This window comes from Nymphalis io, chromosome 7, assembly GCF_905147045.1.
Source record: "Nymphalis io chromosome 7, ilAglIoxx1.1, whole genome shotgun sequence".
Taxonomy (NCBI): Eukaryota; Metazoa; Arthropoda; class Insecta; order Lepidoptera; family Nymphalidae; genus Nymphalis; species Nymphalis io.
The window spans coordinates 4,050,503-4,072,685 of NC_065894.1; the positions used below are offsets into that span (position 1 = coordinate 4,050,503).

General features: G+C 34.2%; 1 protein-coding gene across 3 annotated transcripts in view; it reads left to right on the top strand.

Moving 5' to 3' along the window:
• The window catches only part of LOC126769390 (amyloid-beta-like protein), a 115,908-nt gene extending 95,574 nt beyond the window's left edge, over positions 1-20,334 (top strand). The window contains exons 2-17 of one of the 3 annotated variants that reach the window (XM_050488140.1): positions 10,616-10,777; positions 12,036-12,171; positions 12,392-12,628; positions 12,780-12,971; positions 13,461-13,618; positions 13,809-13,916; positions 14,265-14,390; positions 14,727-14,864; positions 15,263-15,409; positions 15,683-15,778; positions 15,937-16,119; positions 16,322-16,513; positions 16,859-16,951; positions 17,314-17,415; positions 17,702-17,860; positions 17,983-20,334. In XM_050488140.1, the coding sequence (XP_050344097.1) occupies positions 10,616-10,777; positions 12,036-12,171; positions 12,392-12,628; positions 12,780-12,971; positions 13,461-13,618; positions 13,809-13,916; positions 14,265-14,390; positions 14,727-14,864; positions 15,263-15,409; positions 15,683-15,778; positions 15,937-16,119; positions 16,322-16,513; positions 16,859-16,951; positions 17,314-17,415; positions 17,702-17,860; positions 17,983-18,093 (2,340 nt within the window). In that variant the 3' untranslated portion in view covers positions 18,094-20,334. The remainder of the gene's footprint in view (positions 1-10,615; positions 10,778-12,035; positions 12,172-12,391; positions 12,629-12,779; positions 12,972-13,460; positions 13,619-13,808; positions 13,917-14,264; positions 14,391-14,726; positions 14,865-15,262; positions 15,410-15,682; positions 15,779-15,936; positions 16,120-16,321; positions 16,514-16,858; positions 16,952-17,313; positions 17,416-17,701; positions 17,861-17,982) is intronic. The other 2 variants (XM_050488141.1, XM_050488142.1) reach the window with 2 other exon arrangements.
• Positions 20,335-22,183: the final 1,849 nt, after the last annotated feature.

Below are 22,183 nucleotides of genomic sequence, written 5' to 3' on the forward strand. Positions count from 1 at the left end.
TACCGTTAAACATGATTTTTGCGTTTAACGTAATAAAAGTTTTTGGCAATTTTTTTAATAGTGTCAGCAATACTGGTAAAGAAAAATTTAATAGTAATTTACCTAATATAGATATTCTATTTTCACGTTTATCTTATAGTTCTAAATTTTAACACAATTAAGACAATAAGATATTCATAAGTGTAATTCTATGTAATTATAATATTTGAAAATATCTCGCTAAACTTCAAGCACGATTTCTTTCCGACGATTATAAAATGATTCGACTAAGTTTTCCACGAATCCGTGAGAAAATAGAAAACGTCTTTATAACTTTCGCAACAAGTTACATTTAGTAACGCTCGACGGATTTGCATACATTTGCATCGAAACTTAGAACTGTGATTCGCTAGTCGGTTTCCTTAACTTGTGGTTAAATTGCTCCTAACTTTCAGATTCACTTTCAAATGTATATATAATTTCATATAAAGTATACTAATTAGTGTGAAATCTTTATGTAAATTCATCTGAAGTTATGTTTGACAAAACATAAGTAATGAAAGAAATAGTACAGTACAGTAACACCCTGTGTATGTCCCACTGCTGGGCTAAGGCCTCCTCTCCTTTTTTGAGGACAAGGCTTGTTCCACTTATTCCACCACGCTGCTCCAATGCGGCTTTGTGGCAGAATTTCAGTGAAATTAGACACTTGCAGGTTTCCTCACTATGTTTTCCTTCACCGTCAAGCACGAGATGAATTATAATCACAAATTAAGCACATGAAAATTCAGTGGTGCTTGCCCGAGTTTGAACCCACGATCATCGGTTAAGATTCACGCGTTCTTGCCACTGGGCCATCTCGGCTGCATATAATTTCATATAAAGTACTTATTAATAAAATACTATATATTTGATAATATATATATATATATATATATATATATTTGACAAAACATAAGTAATGAAAGAAATAGCTTATGTTCAAATTTTGTATTAGTCGTCCGTAAGGTTTGTGCTTGTTTTTGGATAGTAGTACATATCATCAGCTCGCTCATTTGTTGTGTCTGTGTTCTTTCTAAAAATTAAATTGGTGTGGTGGCATAGACCTGTTGTGGACCCATAAGTTTGTTATTTTTTCAAAAAATTAATTAGCGATAATATCTCTAAAGAAAGCTATCTGTTCGAGTTAGACCTTTCCATCTTGTGTTTAATTAAGGCCGTTTTTATTTTTCTTCTGTTGGGAGGATACGCATATTAGTAACACCTAAATTTTATTTATTATTTTCTTTAATAATATATTTTTACCCTGACTGCCTCGTTGGTCTAGTGGCTAGATGTAGGCTGCCGACCTGGAAGGTCCTGGGGCCAAATCCCAGGTCGGGCCAATAAAAAGTTATTGGGTTTTTCTGTCGAAAATTCTCAATAGCAGCTCGAAGTCTGGAAGTTGGAAGTGAGTGCACTACCGTGCCTTGAGAAGCACATAAAGCCGTTGGTACTGCGTCTGAACTCTTTTCGGTCGTGTTTTACCGTCGAATGACCGTCCCATCGGATTATGAGAGATAGGGAATAGAGAGTGCATCAAAGGTATATGATTCATTATGTCCTATTTAAAATATAGTCAATATATACTAACAAAGTTACGATATTTATACGTCACCTAAATATCTTTAAAAAAAGTATGTACGAAGTTCCAATAGATTTTATTTTAAAATAAATTAAGACTAGTGTCGCTAAGTTTAAATTGCACTTCTTAAAAACTTGGCAATTCCAATACATAGATTGCGAATTCCAGTACATAGATTTCAAATTCACATCAACGTTAATAAATTATCTCTTCGACATCAGAACGTTGCCAAGTTTCCCTGTAAATAAGCTCTTAAGAGAACAAAAACTTGCTAACATTTTCAAGTTGAAAACTTCTCTGTTAATATAAAGTTATATATATGTCTAGCTAAATATTCTATTCCGTGTAAAGAATTTTAAATTTTAGTTTCAGTAAAACTGTTAAGGAAGTATTCTAGTTTTATAAATTGTGTACACTTGACGCAATGTATATTTGTACTACAAGGGTATTATACTGGTACTTTTCTATAGCAGGTTAAAAAAATGTGACCATAAATATATCTTCGAGAAGCTTCAGAAAACAGCATCGCTCCTTTTGAGGAAGAAGCTTATTCCACTACGCTACTTCAATGCGAGTTCGTGGATGCACACGTGGTGGAATTATAGGTTTCTTTACGATATTTTCCTTAATTTATTATAATAATTTTAAACTTAAATCTCATGTTTTAGCCACTGAGCCAACCCGACTACGCCCGACCGATGTTGCCCAATAACTGTATAAGCAAAGTTTATAACAAGTTGCTTTCTATTAAAACTGGCCTATTCAGCCTTTAATATTGCTTTATCGATAGGGTCATATGATTAATACCTTCGTTTTGAACCTCTTTAATCTTCTTGTTAACGTTACGATTTATTGGTTTAAGACTAATTTATGTTCAACCGACAAATTAGAATATTGATGGCGTGTACATATTTCTAACCAATTTTACGATCTAAGTAATATTTATTGACGGTATTAGAAACATGTTCCGTTTTATGATAAATATTTGCTATCAGTTGGCACTTATGTATATCATAATTATGTTTTTTATAGTATATTTATATAAAAAGCTCTAAACGAATATAGTTTATATGTTAATTAACCCCTGTTTCATTCAATCATATTGAATTATATAGATGTAAAATAAAAATAAGATATTTTTTATGAATAATATTTAATAAATATATTATATTAAATACAACAACAAATAAAAATCAATACTTTTGATCTTTAATGTTTTAAAGTGAAAATTATAATTGTGATTGTTTTTTTTCTTATATATCTAATGAAGCGCAACATATTCCGCTAATGTCATAAATATCTTGATATAGAAGGATATAATATAGGAGATTAAACGATTCGAAATATGAATTCAAATGTTACCTTTAAAACTTACATTTCTTCAAAGGATTACTTCAACGAATCGGATATTACCTATATGAATTTACCTTTGAACAAATGCAAATTATAAAACTACTGAACAAATTTGTTTTAATTTAGATATTATTGCAGCTAGTAGCTTTTATAATCACTAAAACATTTTTTTTATAGTATAGGTCACCTGATGGTAAGTGGTCACCAACGCCCGTAGACATTGGCTTTGTAAGAAATGTTTACCATCGCTTACATCGCCAACGCGCCACCAACCTTGGGAACTAACGTATGTCCCTCGTGCCTATAATTACGCTGGCTCACTTACGCTTCAAACTGGAACACAACAATACCAAGTACTGCTGTTTTGCGGTAGAATATCTGATGAGTGGATGGTACCTACCCAGACGAGCTTTCACAAAACACTACCAGTTGTAAGACCTACCACCTGTGCGAGTATTTCGAATTATTTTATAATATTATAAGATTAAGTAAGAAAGTAACCAATAATATCTTACTAACCTAACTTTCAGAATAAAATGAATATTTATCTAACATAGTGAGTGCATAGAATAAAATAATACTCTCACATCAGATATCTCGTAATTCTCCGGAACTTTCCACCCCGTACTAGAGTTTGCACTTAGTCTCCCTCCGTGCCCTCACGAGCACGTGGAGATTTACTCGATAAGTAGGACAAACGGGAAACACTATGAAATGAACATTTAGACAAAGAATATTTCGACTGTAAAATTAGGCATTACAATTGGTATATCTTTTAGTTCATGTATGTAAGGGAGTGGAGTAAGGTACAAAAAATTAAGCCTCTCCTTCCTCGGGGTTCAAGCTTGGCTTCATATCAAGTTTGATCATCCAAAGAATACTTAAGTGCCTGTGATTGTTCCACCAGTGGACTAAGGTCCACTCCCTTTGAGGAGAAGGTTATTAGTGGGACTTATTCTACCACGCTACTTCAATTAGGATCATGAGGACAAACGTGGCAAAAATTCAGTGAAATTAGACAGAAACCGAGCACGAGATGATTATAAACACAAATTAAGCACATGAAAATTCAGAGTTGCTTGCCCGGGTTGAACCCGCGATCATCGGTTAAGATTCACGCGTTCCAACCACTGGGCCATCTCGACTCGAACACCACGCTTAACCCTATACAAATAGATAGCGTAGGGTATTTTAGTGCTACAAATCACGATTGTGGGTTAGGTCTTACCGAACTTCGAAGCTTGTCAGTCAGCTAACGAGCCAAGTTGCACAAAACGGAACGTGCCCTAGAAACCACAACTAATCCTTAACTTACTCGAATGCCAACAATAATTTGTAAAGCGAAAGTTGGATAGTATTTTGTAAATTCTAATGAAATTTCACATTGAGTTTATTATTCCGGAATGACGTTGTTTATTTTGGGTTAATGACTTTTGTGCATAGTTCTTTGGATATATGGTTGGCAAATAAAATTATTTATAATGTTAATTTTTTTAATAATTTTCCCATTTCTCTTTCAGTTGTAGTATACCAATAGAAATGTTTCACTTTATGTGACATTTAATGAGCAATGTATTCTGCCTCTATGAAACAGCTTTACTTTGGACTTAGTAGGGCTCTTCCTAAAAGACTAAGCCGTTCTGCGTTCGAACTTGTATCCAGACACTTTCTCAAAAGTAGCACTGACTACTACGTCATTAATTTCGTTAATAAGTTTCGTAATTTTAAGGCGTACTATGTTGCGAAATTTTAATTCTGAAATAATATATAATCTAATATATAATACCTAAAAGTTTTTAGAATCGTTGAAAAACACTCTTATATATTTTATTATCTTACCACGTATTATATTATATTCACTGGTGGTAGGGCTTTGTGCAAGCCCGTCTGGGTAGGTACCACCCACTCATCAGATATTCTACCGCAAAACAGCAATACTTGATATTGTTGTGTTCCAGTTTGAAGGGTGAGTGAGCCAGTGTAATTACAGGCACAAGGGACATAAAATCTTAGTTCCCAAGGTTGGTGGCGCATTGGCTATAAGCGATGGTTGACATTTCTTACAATGCCAATGTCTAAGGGCGTTTGGTGACCACTTACCATCAGGTGGCCCATATGCTCGTCCACCTTCCTATTCTATAAAAAAAAAAAAAAGTATGAATTTACAATACGTAGAGCTAAGTATATAACTAACAAACTCATCTTCATTCATATTAATAATTAATAGTTCTATTTTCTCGTTGCTCGTATTCAGACACACATATATATATATTATATATATATTTTGGTTATAACAATGTAATGAATAATGCGAAACGTATTTGCATTCCTATACTCCATTCTAATTTGATATAAAATGCCTTCGGAATTCGAATGGGTATCTACTCAGAATATTCAGTAGGCGACCCATATCAAGCAGCGATCATGAAGTGATGGACGGGTTGAATGAAATAAGACGATCTCTATACATTTAGGGATATTCGTAATGTGAAGGCACAATTGGAATGGGTGTGAAAGGATTAAATTCTTATATGAATGGCATGAGATCACTTTACAAATTTTAATTAAATCTTCATTAAACACGGATTCATTGAAAATCTAAATAACATATATCGGCCTTACTAAGTATTAATTAATTATTGATTTCTCTTTTTCTGTCATCATTGATTTTACATTTGAAAGAAGAAGACGACGTTGACAAAAGAAGATGGCGGTATTGTTTAGCTAAGCGACCCCTAAACAATATTTAATATAAATTTATAAATCTAATTAATATATTTTCCAACGTTTTACTTCTTCCGTTTTGTTTAACATTGAAAGAATAATAAAATAAGTAAAACTATTGTTTTATTTCAGCTAGTTTGCACTGCTGTCTTTCGGTCTGACGAAACGCAATTAACCGCTGATCGTGAGCGCCATACTCGTTAGTGCGATTCAAAAACATTTATTTTTTGAGAAAGAAATTGTCCAGTATATCTTGGTCTGTGGAAAATCAGACGCAGATTGACATTAACTGCTGATACGATAATTGTAATGCAATATATGTAGATACGCCATTTTGTTGTCAAATATTATAATAAACCGTAATCAATCAAAAAGCTTAGATTTGACTTTTTAAATATTGTTTATATCAACATTTAAATTATTATAACAAGAAAATTTTGCTCACTGCAATTATAAGAATCCATAATATAAACGAAATCTAGTGTGAGTAAGATAATGGTTTGTATTTAATAATAAAAGCTGAATTTGGTGTAAAAAAAAAACCGGTCCTCAACCAACTTCATTGCATTTCACTGAGCAAAAACAGAAATGACTTTATAGTTTAAAGCGAGTGCACTTTATTTAATTACCCAAAAAGGAAATGGAAAAGCGAAATAACGGAGCGAAAAGTCGCTAATTAACAGCGAAGAGGCGAAACAGCTTGGGAGGCGATGAGAGATACGAGTACGAGTTACATCGTAACGAGTTTGACTTTAGAGCTTTCGTGTGCGATTCGAATCATTATTAATTCCGAAAATTGTGACGCTGCTTCAGGGGTCTTATTATATAAAACAAATACGAAACGCGACTTTGATCTAGATCGTGAAATGTCAAACTAACATGGAACAAACTACATTATTTATTAATATATTAAGTGCCTAATCGCTTAACAAAAGCGTATCTCAAGTTGGTTTTCAACATTTTACGATAGGATATAGCATCGGATTTAATTGCTTATAACTTAATAACTATAAAATTCTGTAATATAGTCTCTCGTAAATTTTATAATGTATTTTGTTAAAGTTTATTCAAAATGGTATTTATATATTATTTTGGATGAATACATGAATTAATTAACCATTTGAATTGAGTAATACACTTAGAGTACACAAACAAAACATTTCATTATGATAGAATCTAAAAAGACAAGAAGAATAAATTAAAATTCCTTTAGATTAAAAACAAAACAAATATTTTTGTAATAAACACCTAATATGGCCGCTGCAACCTCCGTCAAAAGCAAACATCTATATATCATATTTTTCAAACAAATTCAAGCACACGCCTTTTCTGTGTAGGCGTGTTTCCTAAGTGCTTATAATTTTTTTTTAATCTATTGTTTAAAGTCCATAAAAGTAGGAAATGGTTTTAATAATATATAATATATATAAATAATAATGTAATCAAAGAAGTTTTCAATATATGAAATATATAAAGCAAATAACTGTACTTTTTATGTTTTTCAAACATCTCCCCTGGGGTTTTTAGTCAGATATGTATGTATATAAAATGGTGGTGTACAGTTATGTTACAGCGTCAGGGACAATCATATGAGCTTATGGCTGATGTTTTAACGAACATTAGTATTAATATATATGCACTTAGAATTTGAACTAAGCTAATAATTAATAAAAGCGAGTAATATAGACAACAAAAATAACATCTTCTATCCCCCCACACAGATTATAATCAATAGATTGAGTCCACAATAATCACAATTCAAATAAAATAACTTTCAATACGTCCGTCATCTTGTATTCGTTACAGTTTAGGGACAATAACGAGAATGAATTTTAAGCGACAAACAATAAATTGACAAATGTAGTTTTTACATTTAAATTCGTATTATTAATCCGAGAGTTACCGAACGATTTCACGTTGCAATTCGATATGCTAACCTTTAAATTGTTTCTGTTTTAGAAAGGGAAAGAAATAATTGTGTTTGTTTGAGAAAACATGAGCGCTTGTACCGATCTCACGTACAAATTAACGCACTTCTAATAACAAAATCTTACACTAACACCATCTGACGCTCGAAACCTTAGGCCTCTGCCTCGAATTTTGCGGGCAGCGGGGCGGCGGCGGCGGCGGCGCGGCAGCGGAGCGGGCAACGCATACCTGTTCTCCAAACTAGCGGGCAGATCGCGCGGCACTATAGCGGTGTAGTGTTGTGTTCGTGGTTGTGTTGTCGAGATATTTGTTTTTATTCGCGAACGAAATGTCTGAAAAACGGCGACATCTTTTTGATTCAAATTTATTCCTAACGCTCGATTTATTGTGGGCAAAAGAAGAAGTGGATCCCTACTATAGGGCAAGGAAAATAAATGGCGAGTTTTATCGAAATTATGAAGAACAGAGACAAAATCCCGACAAATTCTACGACTAATAATTGGTTAATTATTCTTCTATTTTTATGGTTCACATCTTTGCTGTTCCATATGGGTGTCCTCTCAAAGATTGCCGAAATAATTAGCTCTTGCACGTCCGAAGACATTTTGATACGTCACAAAAAAAATGTACAACACTATACCTACAATGCAGACGCGCAACGCGGGCGGTCACCGCTTGACTGGAGTGCACCGCTCGTTGCCCGCCCCCGCGCCGCTCCTGCACCGCTGTATTCGAGGGTCGGTCCATTTGATTATACGCGTAAGATCCTGCCGCTCCCGCGCCGCCGCCGCCGCCGCCCCGCTGCCCGCGAGATTCGAGGCAGAGGCCTGAGGCTGACGTCATCCGACGCTCGAACTCTCAGTTACCGTACACCGAGCGCTAAGACGTATACACATAAAAATGTGTTGATTTACAATAAACATCGTCGTCATTATCGTATCGCTTCCAAAAAATATTTAAAGTCATACCCGATACTCGATATTGAATATTTTCTGTAATATAATAACGGTAACAAATAATTTATTTAGCCGTAAATTGTAGCATGTTCACTGAAACATATCGGATTGACGTATCAACGAAATTTAATTAAAAACCATAGTAATAGCTCAACTATATTTTTGGATGGACTTAATTAAATACGTATTCGTTCGATACCATGGTATTAATATTTAAAAATATTGGTTCGTTTATTTATTTGTAGCCCAACAGCGTTATGGAAATAAATAATATGTATATAATTAAATTAAAGAAAGAAAAACGATAAAAATAGAAATACTACAATATATAAAGATACTGTATTTAGCATTGTTTTCACGTATGATTACTTACTGAAGTAGTACTGGTTAAAGATACGAGTACGTTATCTATAATTTCAATTTCATTTTCAAATAGTTTACTAGTTTTCAGTTACTTCAAAAACAACAACGTATTTATAACTATTAACTAAATTATGTAAAAACTTTACAATATATGTTTAATCAAACAAATTATTCAATATAGTTTTAGTAAGTTTTTTTTAAAAGTGGGGCGTAATTAAAAATACTTGTATACTTGAGTTTGTAGCGTCCAATTACAATATAAATATTGGCATATAGGTACAATTTACTAATGGGAAACGTTAACAAAGGGGGAAATTAAAGCTACAAACGTTTTGATATATAGACTTTTATTATGACAAACAAAAATCACATACATCAACCATACAAAAATACATACAAAAATCTTCTATATGAAAATACAATCAAACAAGTTTTTACATATTTTATCTATATGTAGATAAAGTTACTATTATTACAAATGTTATATTATTCAAAATCTATGGCACATAAAATTACAACAAAAATAATAATATTGTAATTTACGTAACAGTAACCTAAACTTCTAGAACGTTCTAGAAAGTGCTAGAACGTTTTATGACAGAAGTGTGTGTACCTATTTAATTAAAACTTACTCCTGAAATTTTATGTTAGTTTGACGGTTTCTTGTTTTGTACAATTTAAACAAGTTGAAGTTCATACTAGTATTGCTTTGAGAAATAATGTTTGTTTTGAATTTACTGGAAGAATTATAAATTTCAAGGAAGAATAGCCAACTATGCAAGATATATTATATCTGTGCTCGAGTGTGTGCGCAATTCACTTTCTATCGGTCCAATTGACCATGGGCCGGCAATCTAACATGACCGAATAGAATCAAGACGCAAGACCAACGGCTTTACGAGCTTGTCGAAACAGTGTTAATACAGGTGTGTTAACATTGCCAATGTCCATACTTTGGGCAGCTACTGAGAATTTCTTGATAAAAAACATCGAATAATATTTAATTGGCTGACCCAGGACTTCGCAACATAAAGCCTTAAAAGTTAGACACTAAACTAAATTAATATAAAAAAATGAAACAAAGAAACACGAGACGGGTATCTATTCGTTTAAGGATATATATATAAAGTTTATTTCATCTAAAGCCAGCAATTATTTCTCCGTTCATCGACCCCGTTACTCAATGTTTCCTTAATCGGAAAACTACCCTTTCAGAGCGTCTAGACGTCCTGAACAGACACTATTTGTCTAAGTTACCCTCCGAGGCGGGATCCATTTTAAAAATAGATTTATATTGATTAAGGATTATTTAATTTATTATATACACATTCGTATATGTTGTTTTTATATCAAAGTTAATAATAACATTAAAATACTCTGTTACAGAGTACAAAATTTTCATTTGTTTCTTTTGTAACCTATTAAAATCTAATATTCCTATGCTACAACTATAAGAGTATTAGAACTATTTAGATAATAATATAACTTATGTATGCAATTATCTACATATATATATGTATATAAATTATTTCACTGAAAATAATTTAAAATAAAAGATAAATGATTCGGTTATTGACATTTTATTAGTCATAACAATATGTTTTTTTAATAATCTTAAGGAAACATATATTGATAAAACTCCGTCAATGTTTTTTTTATATATAATAATGAATCCTCTTTTTCGCAGGCGACAAGCGGCGCAGAGCCACAAGTCGCAGTGCTATGCGAAGCCGGGGCAACCTACCATCCGCAATACATGTCCGCCGCTGGACGATGGACACCCGACCTCACGACTAAACCCCACAACTGTTTGAAGGACAAGATGGAAATCCTCGATTACTGCAAGAAGGTACGACAATATAATTTGTGTATTTTATAAAAGTTGATATTGAAATTGTGTTTTAATATCAACTAGGATTGGGAATGTGTATAAAATAGAATGTTAAATTTTGAAATAGATTAAATTATTATAAAAAATATATTTAATATTCACTGATATAATATATAAAGAACAATATAAAACACCCACGCAATGACGAATCAACAAAAGCGTTCTACCGATTGAATAATTTTATGTCAGTTAATTATCATAATAAATTTGTGAAACAAAGACTTCTGAAAATTATTAAATCAATTACATATGTATAAACATAGAAATAAAAATACGAAACGATTCATAATTTCAATAATGGACTATGTAGCTGTATTCGAAATTTAAACATAAGCATAATACATAATATATTATAAATAGCTATGACAATAAATATATATTGAAATTGTAGTTACGCCATTGTACTACGATTATGATGAAACGATGAGTAGAAACTTGAGATTAATTTATTTATAGTATTTTTTTCTATTAAATGGCAATTGAATTACGTTAAATATTATATATTTGCTCGATAGCCAAATTAGTCAAATTTAAGGCATGAATGATCCGCATTGACATTTGTTGCCATTTTTTATATTTTTCTAATAAAATTACTTTTATTAATCGAACTTTATATTTTTAGACAGCTAAATTATTGTTTAAGACTATTTCCTTCTGAAGTAATTGAACACAATTGCTATTCTCCTTTATTTGTTACTAAATATAAATATTTTCATTTTTCCTATAACTGCATTAGTAAATAAGTGGATTTAATAATAATTATAGTAAATATAATAATAAAGTGATTAAAGCTTGCAGTGATAAAAGTTTTTGTATAAATCGGTATTTCATTGTTCAAATAGAATATTCATTCCAATTTCATGATTCTAGGAAAACTTTTACCATTATGGAAAAAGTTGTGGTTGTTTGGCTCAAAGATTACTCTCTAACTAAATTTATGCGACTTTATTTTATGAAATTTGAATACTTACCGTATAATAGTTTTGAATACATTTGATAAGAACCTATACTATACTTATACTAATTATTGTTAATTAACTTTTAGCGATAAACATTCAAAAGTTATATAGAAAAGATTATTTTAATTTAGCACATTTTGCGTTTGTCTTTTGTTAAGTTTCATTCACTTTTTATTTTTAATTTCGGTTAATCAATTCCAGCTCTTTTGTCATTTAAAATTATATTTATTATACGTATCACAATTCTAATTTCACAGGTGTACCCAAGCCATGACATCACCAACATCGTCGAAGCGTCCCACTACGTGAAAGTTAGCAATTGGTGCAAGTTGGGCTCCAGTAACGCTGCCAAGTGCAAGGTTACCAGATGGGTGAAGCCCTTCCGTTGTCTTGGTATGTATGTTACAATAACGAGTATTAGTTTCGTTTGGTTTTAAATTATACTCACACATTCAAAATATCGAATAATACACTCGCTACTTCATTAAATTAATCACATATAAGTAAATTTAATTCTATAAAATGTATGCACATAAAATTAGGTGAAAATTCCCAAAGTCTATATGTAGGGTAATATTTGTTGCCATATAATATTTTCCCATTATCTACAAAGAGTATTTGGCGGCAGAAGGCCCATTCCAATCGGATGCGCTGTTGGTGCCGGAGAGCTGTCTCTTCGACCACATCCACAACCAGAGCCGTTGCTGGCAATTCTCCCGCTGGAACGCGACCGCTGGACGCGCGTGCGCTCAACGTGGACTCCGATTACGCACTTTCGCTATGCTCCTGCCATGCGGTATCAGCCTATTCTCTGGAGTTGAGTTCGTGTGCTGCCCTAAGCACTTCAAGGGTAAGATACAATGTCATCATAATTTGGTTCTATTTAAAAAGCTAGTTATAATATCGAGTAACTTGTTCATGTTCATAATTAAAACAATAACAACAATATTGCTTTATTAACATACATATAATTAAATACATAAATATTGCAATTCTTACAGAAAACGTTAAGATGCATAAGCCAATGGACGTCGGCGTTCCCGTGAGCCCTGGTGGTGAAGAGATGCTGGCTGCCTCTGCTGCTATGGACGAACGTGATGACGAACTTCTTGACGATGAAGACTCTTTAACCGACGAGGACGATGACACTCTTAACCTCAACGATGATGACGATGATGACGATACTGATGATGGTAATTCTACTACTACATAATCACCCCAGTCAATTAAATCGAAAAAAATGTAACATAATAAAATATATATATAAATAATCTGAGAAAGAAGCATAGTTTTATAGAATAGGAAGGCGGACGAGCATATGGGCCACCTGATGGTAAGTGGTCACCAACGCCCATAGACAATGGCATTGTAAAAAATGTTAACCATCAATGCGCCACCAACCTTAAGAACTAAGATTTTATGTCTCTTGTGCCTGTAATTACGCTGGCTCATTCACCCTTCAAACCGGAACACAACAATACCAAGTATTGCTGTTTTGCGGTAGAATATCTGAGTGGGTGGTATCTACCCAGACGAGCTTGCACAAAGCTCTACCACCAGTATACCAGCGCTTAAATTAATTTCCATAAAAATCATTTGCTTTAAACAGACTAATTTGATTCGTATAATGTATTCTTATTTTATTGATTCATCGGCGACTATTGAATAATAAATTCTTTTAGATATGGATGAGGATGAAGACGCAGACTTATCCCGTGACGACGATGCTGAAGACGATGACTACACTGATAGTGATGACTCGGCCTGGCCCCGACCAGAATCTTCGGCTTCTCCCTCGACTACCACATCAACCACCACTACGACAACTACTACCACTACGGTTAGGATTGTAGCATATTTATATATGAAACTGAAAATATCAATTTTGCAAGAACTATTCTTGTTTTTTTTTTATTTTATGTTAAAACTAAATTAATAAATACATGCTCCCAAAACAGACATCTTGCACGCAATTTTTTAGTATTTCCATTATTAATAACCTAAAAGGATAACCGGTACACTTTGTGCAGGCTTCCACTGCTACCTCCGACCCTTACTTTTCGCATTTCGACCCCCGTACTGAACATCAGAGCTACAAGGATGCGCAGCAACGCCTTGAGGAAACCCACCGCGAAAAGGTACAAAAATCACTTTCATAGGTTGCTTTTTATTTAATTATAAATATAATACTTTTTATATAATTGAAAATTTAAACTTTTATTACAGTCACTTTCATAGATTGAGAAAAAAAACTTACGTACAATGAATTTGTGCACATATATAATACGTGCCCTAAAAGTGTTTTTAGTTACGGTCATACAGTAAGTCTTAATAAATAATATAGATATTCATACCAATTTGAAGTTGAAATTAGTTACATCTTTAAACGTATTCATGATTATGATAAAACGTACGATGATCTATTTGTTATTATTATGTTTTAATTAATATCAAGCTTATATACGTTCTGTTTTTTTTCGCTGTAGATTACGAAAGTTATGCGTGAATGGTCTGAACTTGAAGATCGCTACCAAGAGATGATGACGTCAGACCCATCCACCGCGCAGACTTTCCGGCAACGCATGACTGCTAAGTTTCAAGCCAATATCCAGGTAAGTACTCCACAGTTACAATAAAATGAAATTGCAAAATTACTGTAAACTGTGTTACTTTTAAGCCTTCGCGAACCAGTTGTTGAATATATAAATAAATAATAAGGATTAAAATAAAAAAGTAAATAAGAATATAAGAAAAAGCAAGAATGAAAATCTTGGCTATATTGTAGAGCACTTGGCAAGGGATATGCGAATAATAATAACTAATTTTAAGATTACTTGGAATCTAATGAATATTGACGGTACGCCTAATAACATGTTGCCAACGTACATAATCAGTCCTATTTCTAAAGTAACAGTTTTTTTAAATATTGGTCATGTGTTCGCCAACAGTCCCTAGAGGAGGAAGGAGTATCCGAGCGTCGCCGACTTGCCGCCCTGCACCAGCAACGCGTGCTTGCCCACCTCGCCCAGCGCCGCCGCACAGCACTCACGTGCTATACGCGTTCCTTGAGGGACACTCCTCCTAATGTAAGTACAAACTACGAGCATAGATCGACACAACACTCCACCTATATATGGGCGCGCGGCGCATCTGTCTAGTGGAATCTCATGAAATATTAAAAGACACACACAAAGGTTTTGAACTTCTTCAAAAAATCCATTTTAAATCACAATCATGTAATCACACACATTCACGTTTTAAATGCAATCACAATTGCAAGTTTTAACATCTTCCCAAATAGAAAAGCTACAAATCATATTTTTTGTAGTATAAAAAGTCAGATGGTTAAATATATAAATAATATAGTTTAATATTTGGATTTGGAACAAAAAGTCTTAAACTTTTATTTTAAAACATAAGAGTTCAGTGCTTAATTGTGTAGTCTTAGCTAGTGACATTTTATTCAATATTATAAATATTTTAGGCCCACCGCGTTCAGAAATGCCTGCAACGTTTAGTCCGTGCTCTGGCTGCCGAGCGTAGTGGAGCCCTGGCCGCATGGCGTCGTGCCGCCGCCGCTGGACGTGAAGCCGCTGCCGCTGAGCGTGCTAGTGCTGCTGACCGATTACAGGTATTCATTCAAAATATATTTATTATAACTAATAGTATATTATTTGGCAAATCTAGACCGTTATTCTTTACACTAACATTAGAGTAGGATAGATGCAAGCAACTGAAAGTCAAGTTATTTTGAAAATTAATATTCTACCTCATTCAAACTACATTCATATATGGATGCAAAAATTAGCTTATACAAATAGATAGTAACAAAAATTGGCTTAACTGAAGCCTAGATAGGACCATTTATAATTATAAGATAACTACCAATTATTACGACGTTCAGGATGCTGACCGTGCTTTACAACGCGCTCTTACCTCTCTCCGCCGTCGTCCACATCTCTATGCTAGTATTGGAACTGCTATTGAGGATTACGTTCAGGTAAATACAGATGAAAATTATAAAACTTCTGGCTATTATAACACACACAAACACACTCAAACGATTATTAATACATTCACTGAATTCAATACATCTTAGTTACAAAGAGATTTTAAATTTGCTTTCTACTTACATTGAGAAATTAAATATTTTTCTAGTCAATGCAATCTAAGGATGACATGGCTGTTTCTCTGATGTCCATGACTCCTGAGGCCGAAGAACTACTTCTGGATCGCATCGAAGCTGAAGTCCAAAGAGAACAAGCTGCTCGTGAACAACTCAACGCGAAGAGGGATCAGCGCACTCATCAGCGACAAGATATTCAGAATGAACGTGTGAGGGTAAGAAAGTATTTTTATTCAGTTATCCTTGGGAATACTTTTGACTGGTAGATTCCTCTTCCATCATGGTGGGTTAAGAGATCGAGTGAAATGAAAAAAATTGTAAATACATATCTAAATTTGATGTATATACGTAGTTATAATAGTTGGAACTGCTACTTATGAACTTGCAAAAAAAATTAAACGTCTAAATCTTTTCCAGACCTCCAATGGTGTTAAGGAAAGCGAGGAAGCCGATGACGAGGCTAGCGAGATCAACGAAACTGAAGACACCACCACTGTATCGACAACTCAGACCTCCGCTGCGCCCTCGGCATCCCCCTCACCCTCGGCATCTGTCTCCGTACATGACCTAACCACCCGATCGGCTTTCACTCAAGAAACTACTACAACTGTGAGTATACGATCATAATCGTACAGTTACATAGTTTTATTATAAATTTTAACTAAAGAAAGTTTTTATAGATTTTAAAGATAGTACTAGATAAGATTTGTAAGAAAACGAATTTATTCAGATATTTTTAATTCCATTACGAAAGTTAATAAATATTATATAATCAAAATGAAATGCCTATTCTCCACGGAGTGTCAGCTCAATCTGATGTGATGGCAATCGAACTGCATTCAACTTCAAAATAAAGGCTGTTGCTAAAAAAAATCTCATTCCCTAACCCTAAAAACTATTTAACAGCAATAACTTATGTTACAAAATTACAACAACATTACATTGTGTTAACAGGAAATCATTACCAGCACGATGACTGACGCTCCCGACAGTGAAACTGAAACTAGCGAAGTTAGCGAGACCTCTAGCCGGCGATCAACTAGCGAGGTGAGCCTTCGCGTTTTTTTACGTATTTTTTTTGTGTATTATGAGAGTACATTTTAAAATTTAATTTTATAACATTTCAAAGAAATAACTTTCTGCCACACACATGTGGGAACAATGTGTAATAATGCAATGAGATAATTATTAGTGAAATTACTTTAATTTGGAATGGTGACAAGTATCAGAAAGAACTAACTTAAACCCAGATTTCATATTAGACGGGTTACAAAATGTAGTATCGTGTTCCTTATAATTCTTGGTAATAAGTTTCATTATGAATTGAAAGTATGTATTTTACAAACTTTACTTCACTAAAAACAAACTTTACGTTACTACAAACAAAAATGCGTATTCTTTTATTTCAGACTGAGGGTGAAGGCCTCCGCGCTGCTTTGGAACAAGCTGAAGAGAGAGCGCCGCCTCCACCAGCTCACGCTTTGAAACATGAACTGCTACACACTCAGCCTGTAAGTTTTTTTGTCCGACTCTATTTATTACTAACGTTAACGTCAATTATAGAACTGCATGTGGAATACCGTAAACCACGGTAGTTGACTGTTAGCTATCTTAGGCTGTACTGGTAGTCGGAATACAGACATATAATTTAACTAGAAGCATAAATTGCCCAAGATCGGGATGGTTGGCGTTCTATGGGGGAGGCTTTCGTCCAGCAGTGGACAGCAAAAGGCTGAAAAAAAACATTTCGTGGATCAGGTAATTGACGGTGATTCTTTATGATAATGCAATTAACAGGGATTTACGGTCCGCGGAGCTAGCCCGAACAGCAGCGGATCCGGCGCACTGTACCCTGCCCTGTGCGTGGGCGGTGCTGCGCTGGCGGCCGCCGCCGCTGTTGCACTGGCCGTTGCGCGCCGTCGTGATCGCGCGCCCTCAACGCAAGGATTTGTGCAGGTGTGTTATCTTTCTTAGTTGAAAAGCACTAACACTGTCAAGATGCATAAAATGTTTATTTTTATAAACATGAAAATATATTCAGTTTTACGACATAAGCAAATAAATATTATTTATTTCAGGTCGAACAGACCGGCGCTGTCGCTCCTACTCCTGAAGAGCGGCACGTGGCCAACATGCAGATCAACGGTTACGAGAACCCTACCTACAAATACTTCGAAGTCAAGGAGTAAATTTTCTCCTCCCCGCCACCGCCCATCAGACCTGCCTTACATTCTTCTTCTTACTTCGGAAAGCGTTAGCAAGACAAGTTATATGAAAATGTCTAATTAAGATCTCGTTTCGCTTTTCATTTCCTCGAGGTTCATTTGAGAATATTGAATTTATAGGTTAAAAGCTCAATAATATCTCAAATGCTTTTACGTACGTTTTAAAATATTAAACAGCAAAATAATCAATGTAACGCCATCTATTGGCAGTATAGTTAGATTTGACCTTTGTTTTAATACACGTTTTTATTGAACTCAAATGAACCGATGAAAGGAAATTTGAATAACACCTTTTTATCTATATTATTTGTGATGTGTGCTAGAATCCCTTATCTCTTTACCCTCTCCTTATATCTATTTCCTCGAATAATTAATTCTTTATGGAATGAATGTGTGTGACGACTAAGTGAATTGTTCTTCGACCGTAAAGCGGGTCTGGTGGTGAATATTCTAAATGTTCATTATAATAATAAAGCTTGTGTGATTAGTCAACATATTTTTTGCGATTTCTCGCAATCAGTCAAACTAGACCTAACTGAAATTAGAATTTATATTGTTTTATATGTTATTTTTTTATGTTTGCACCAAAATATTTATTTGAATTTAAGGTTAGATCTAAGTTTCGTCTAGTATCCTAGAATTCATAAGTGTCACCTTGTAGTCGAGTTATTTAAATTAAGTTTTCGAGACCGCGTCTTAAGTGAAAACGCGCATTGAAATTAAATACTCACCTTTGATATTTTTTAACATTTAAATTATCATTCTAATATCTCGATATTAATATCACTTCAAGAATATTTCAAATATTTATTTTTCACGTTACTATCAATTCGCTGTGCGTTATCACTTGAGCCTGTGGAACAAACGTCCATGGTACGCTGTGTATATAGACTCCGCGTACAAATTCGAACCTAAATTTACTTACTCTTAAAGCCCGCTTTCTTTTTCTAACGTAGGTAGAACATAACGTGAATTTTATGTAATAAAATGCGAAAATATATTTTAATAATTATGTGTACTTAGCAATGGGACGGGCGGCAAAGCCGGCGCGGGTGAACGCTTAGCCTCGTAGTCTTCTTCTAGTCAAAAATCCAAAATCCTTTAGTTTGAGGTACTTGAGCGATTTCTCTCGTGATCGCTTCGAGACGTACCTCAGATACATACTTTTGTTCTCTCTCCCCCTTCGTCTTTCTTCGTTTACCCGCGGGACAATACTAATAGTTCCCGATAGGAAAGAACTGTGTACTCAACGTGTGCGAAAGAGATGTAAAATCCAAACGCGTGATTCCAGAAGTTCAAAATTAAGAGCTTCGTATAATCTAGTCAAAAATGGGTGCATTTGAAAATCGGTTTAGTTTAACGGTTGTATGCGCACATTGGGTACTCAGTAACGCCGAAGCAGTTAAGCTTAGTGAGTGTATGTACGGTTATTATATAAGTAGATGTACAAAAGTAATACATTATATAGATGTTTTAGCGTCAGATACATAGATATAAAGCAAAATATAATTATATATTGCATTCGTCCGATTAATGTAAGGGCTTGCGCTCGTGTCTATTCCCACGTACCATTCTTAATGTTACGCCGTAGTTAAGATGTAATTCTGCCTCAGTATTATATACATTTAAGCTTATTTGTTACATAAGCTAATTTATATACACTAATTCTATTTGTTTACGGGCGAAGTGGCGTTGCTACGTTAAGGAAGTCATATCAGATGCGCCAAGGCGCTGTCCTTTCTTCACTTGGGCACGTTTGTGTAATGTTATCTCTCAGTTCGGAAGCACGATAAGAGATGGCGCTGTAAGCGTGTCGTCGTGAATAAAGGTTTGAGTAGGCGCCCGCCCGTGGCTTGTACGGCATTTACGTAAGTTTACTCACTGTATAACGTAAGTCTAATCCTGCATCAAGTAACCGCTGTATTTTTACTAATAACTAAGTAACGAGCCGACCACTTATTTTTTTAACAAAACTTTTTGCTCAAAATCAGCTGTTTCTCGTCGGTATTGTTCTGTATTCGATGTTTAATATTTCGATGTCAACAATATTTAATGTTCGTAGTATAACCCAGGTTTATGTAATTTCAAATCACTGTTTCACGTATTTTGAGAATATAATAAATGGTTTGAAATCTTTTGTGTTTCCTATGCTACATTTGATTGTGAGTTCGAAGTTCAAATTGAATCAATAAATAGGAATTCAAATATTGGTGTTATTAATGGCGATTGTGCTTATCCTGCTCTCTTCTTGCTTCAATTAAAATTCTTGATGTTGTGTTTTTCATTCATGTGTATATAAAAGTTAATGTGAATAAATTCAGAAGTTACCTTGCGATACCTACTTCAGTTTTCATATTATATTCATTCATTCGCTATCAAGTTGATCGCTACTATAGACCAAAGAACTAACTGATTGAAATAAAACTATTTAAATTGAATCCTGGCTGAAATATATTAATCATAACAACGAATTGAAAAATGAACATCAATGACACGTAAAATGTAAGAAAAATACAATACCAGCCAATGCATTACGTGTGTGAGTGTAATCTTAAATAAATCTTAAACACATATATCCTGCGTAAAATTGTTGCAGTTAGTTTGTAGGTAATATATCTACACAGTAATATATACACACATAAATTATCGTGTAACATGTTTAATATGTTGTCGATATATTGAGTAATAACAAAACCATTATGGTCGTTTGGGGTAACCGAGCGCAGTGGGTTTTCACTGCGCGTATCTCATGATCGGGGCACGAGGGGATGGGCTGATTGTTTAGGCCAATCTTAGTTGTGGTAAACGCAAATTAGTTGTTATTGTAGTATTGTCAGTAGTTATTTAATTGCACTACATCAGCCTCCGTTGGTTAATAATTTTCAAAAAAGTTTTTTTCTCGCTTGAATCGTAACTTTTTTTTGTTTTGGAATACAGTCTTACACGCAAGATTGATAGCTACCAGTAGGTAAATCATTCTTTTTTAATTATCGGCATATTTCTTTAGAAATTTGTAAGCGTAATTTGAGGTTACGTTCAGCGCTTGGGACTCAGTGGCTTTCGTTCTGAACTTTGGGTAAGTGAACGCACTTGCCCTCTCATATAGATAGTGATAAAGTACTGAATATATGTGTTTTGTATTGTTATCTATTATTTATTTAACTGAATAATTTTATTTACATCAATTCCTTATTTGTTACAGAGTTTTTTTATAATGCCTCAAAATTATATAAAGAAAACACCTGATCTTACATGTGTCAGTTACGAAGCTACAAATTGCAATAGTAAAAACTCTTCTTGAACAAGGTAAAAACCAAACAATCTGCTGCAACAGCCATTTGTATAAGCGAGTCATATCTTCGCAAAAGACTTAAATTAAACGTAGCTGCATCTTCCATGGGCCGACACATACTATATTTAAATAATTACGTTTATTTTTTGTTAAATCCACCATGCATTCACTTACCCCTAGTACGCCTACTTACCATAAGAGTATGCACACTTACCCGTAATACGGGTCAAGTGTACGCATGATCATCTGACTTCAATGATTTGTCTATACTTGACTCTAAACTAGAGTACTTGCTGATTTTGTTTTTATTCCAAATTAAAGTCTAATAAACTAGAGAGTTTATTAGACTTTAATTTGTTTATTCGAATAGAGATTCGAAATAATACTTTTGTTTCATTAATCCCACTGTTCAAATGCGTAATGAGGCTTCAAGGGTGAAAGCGCGCACACTTGACCCGAACCACTCTACCTATGTTTTTAAAATAATGATGTACGCAAATGTATATAAAAACACAATGTAACGTATTGAGCGGTCTAAATAAAATGCATCTTTAAGTTGCCACAAGCTTATTAGTCGTGGGTAGAAGGCCCGCCTTATTTACTTCGCGTAGTCCGACACCTCCCTGTTCAATCTGCTGCCACGACAAACGAGTATGACTCCAACAGGTGCTACCATTGCTCTCGACAACGGCGGTGATACATGACCACGACGACGTCACGAGTTAAACGGCAGACGGTAAGTAGCTCGGGATCTGCTGCAAT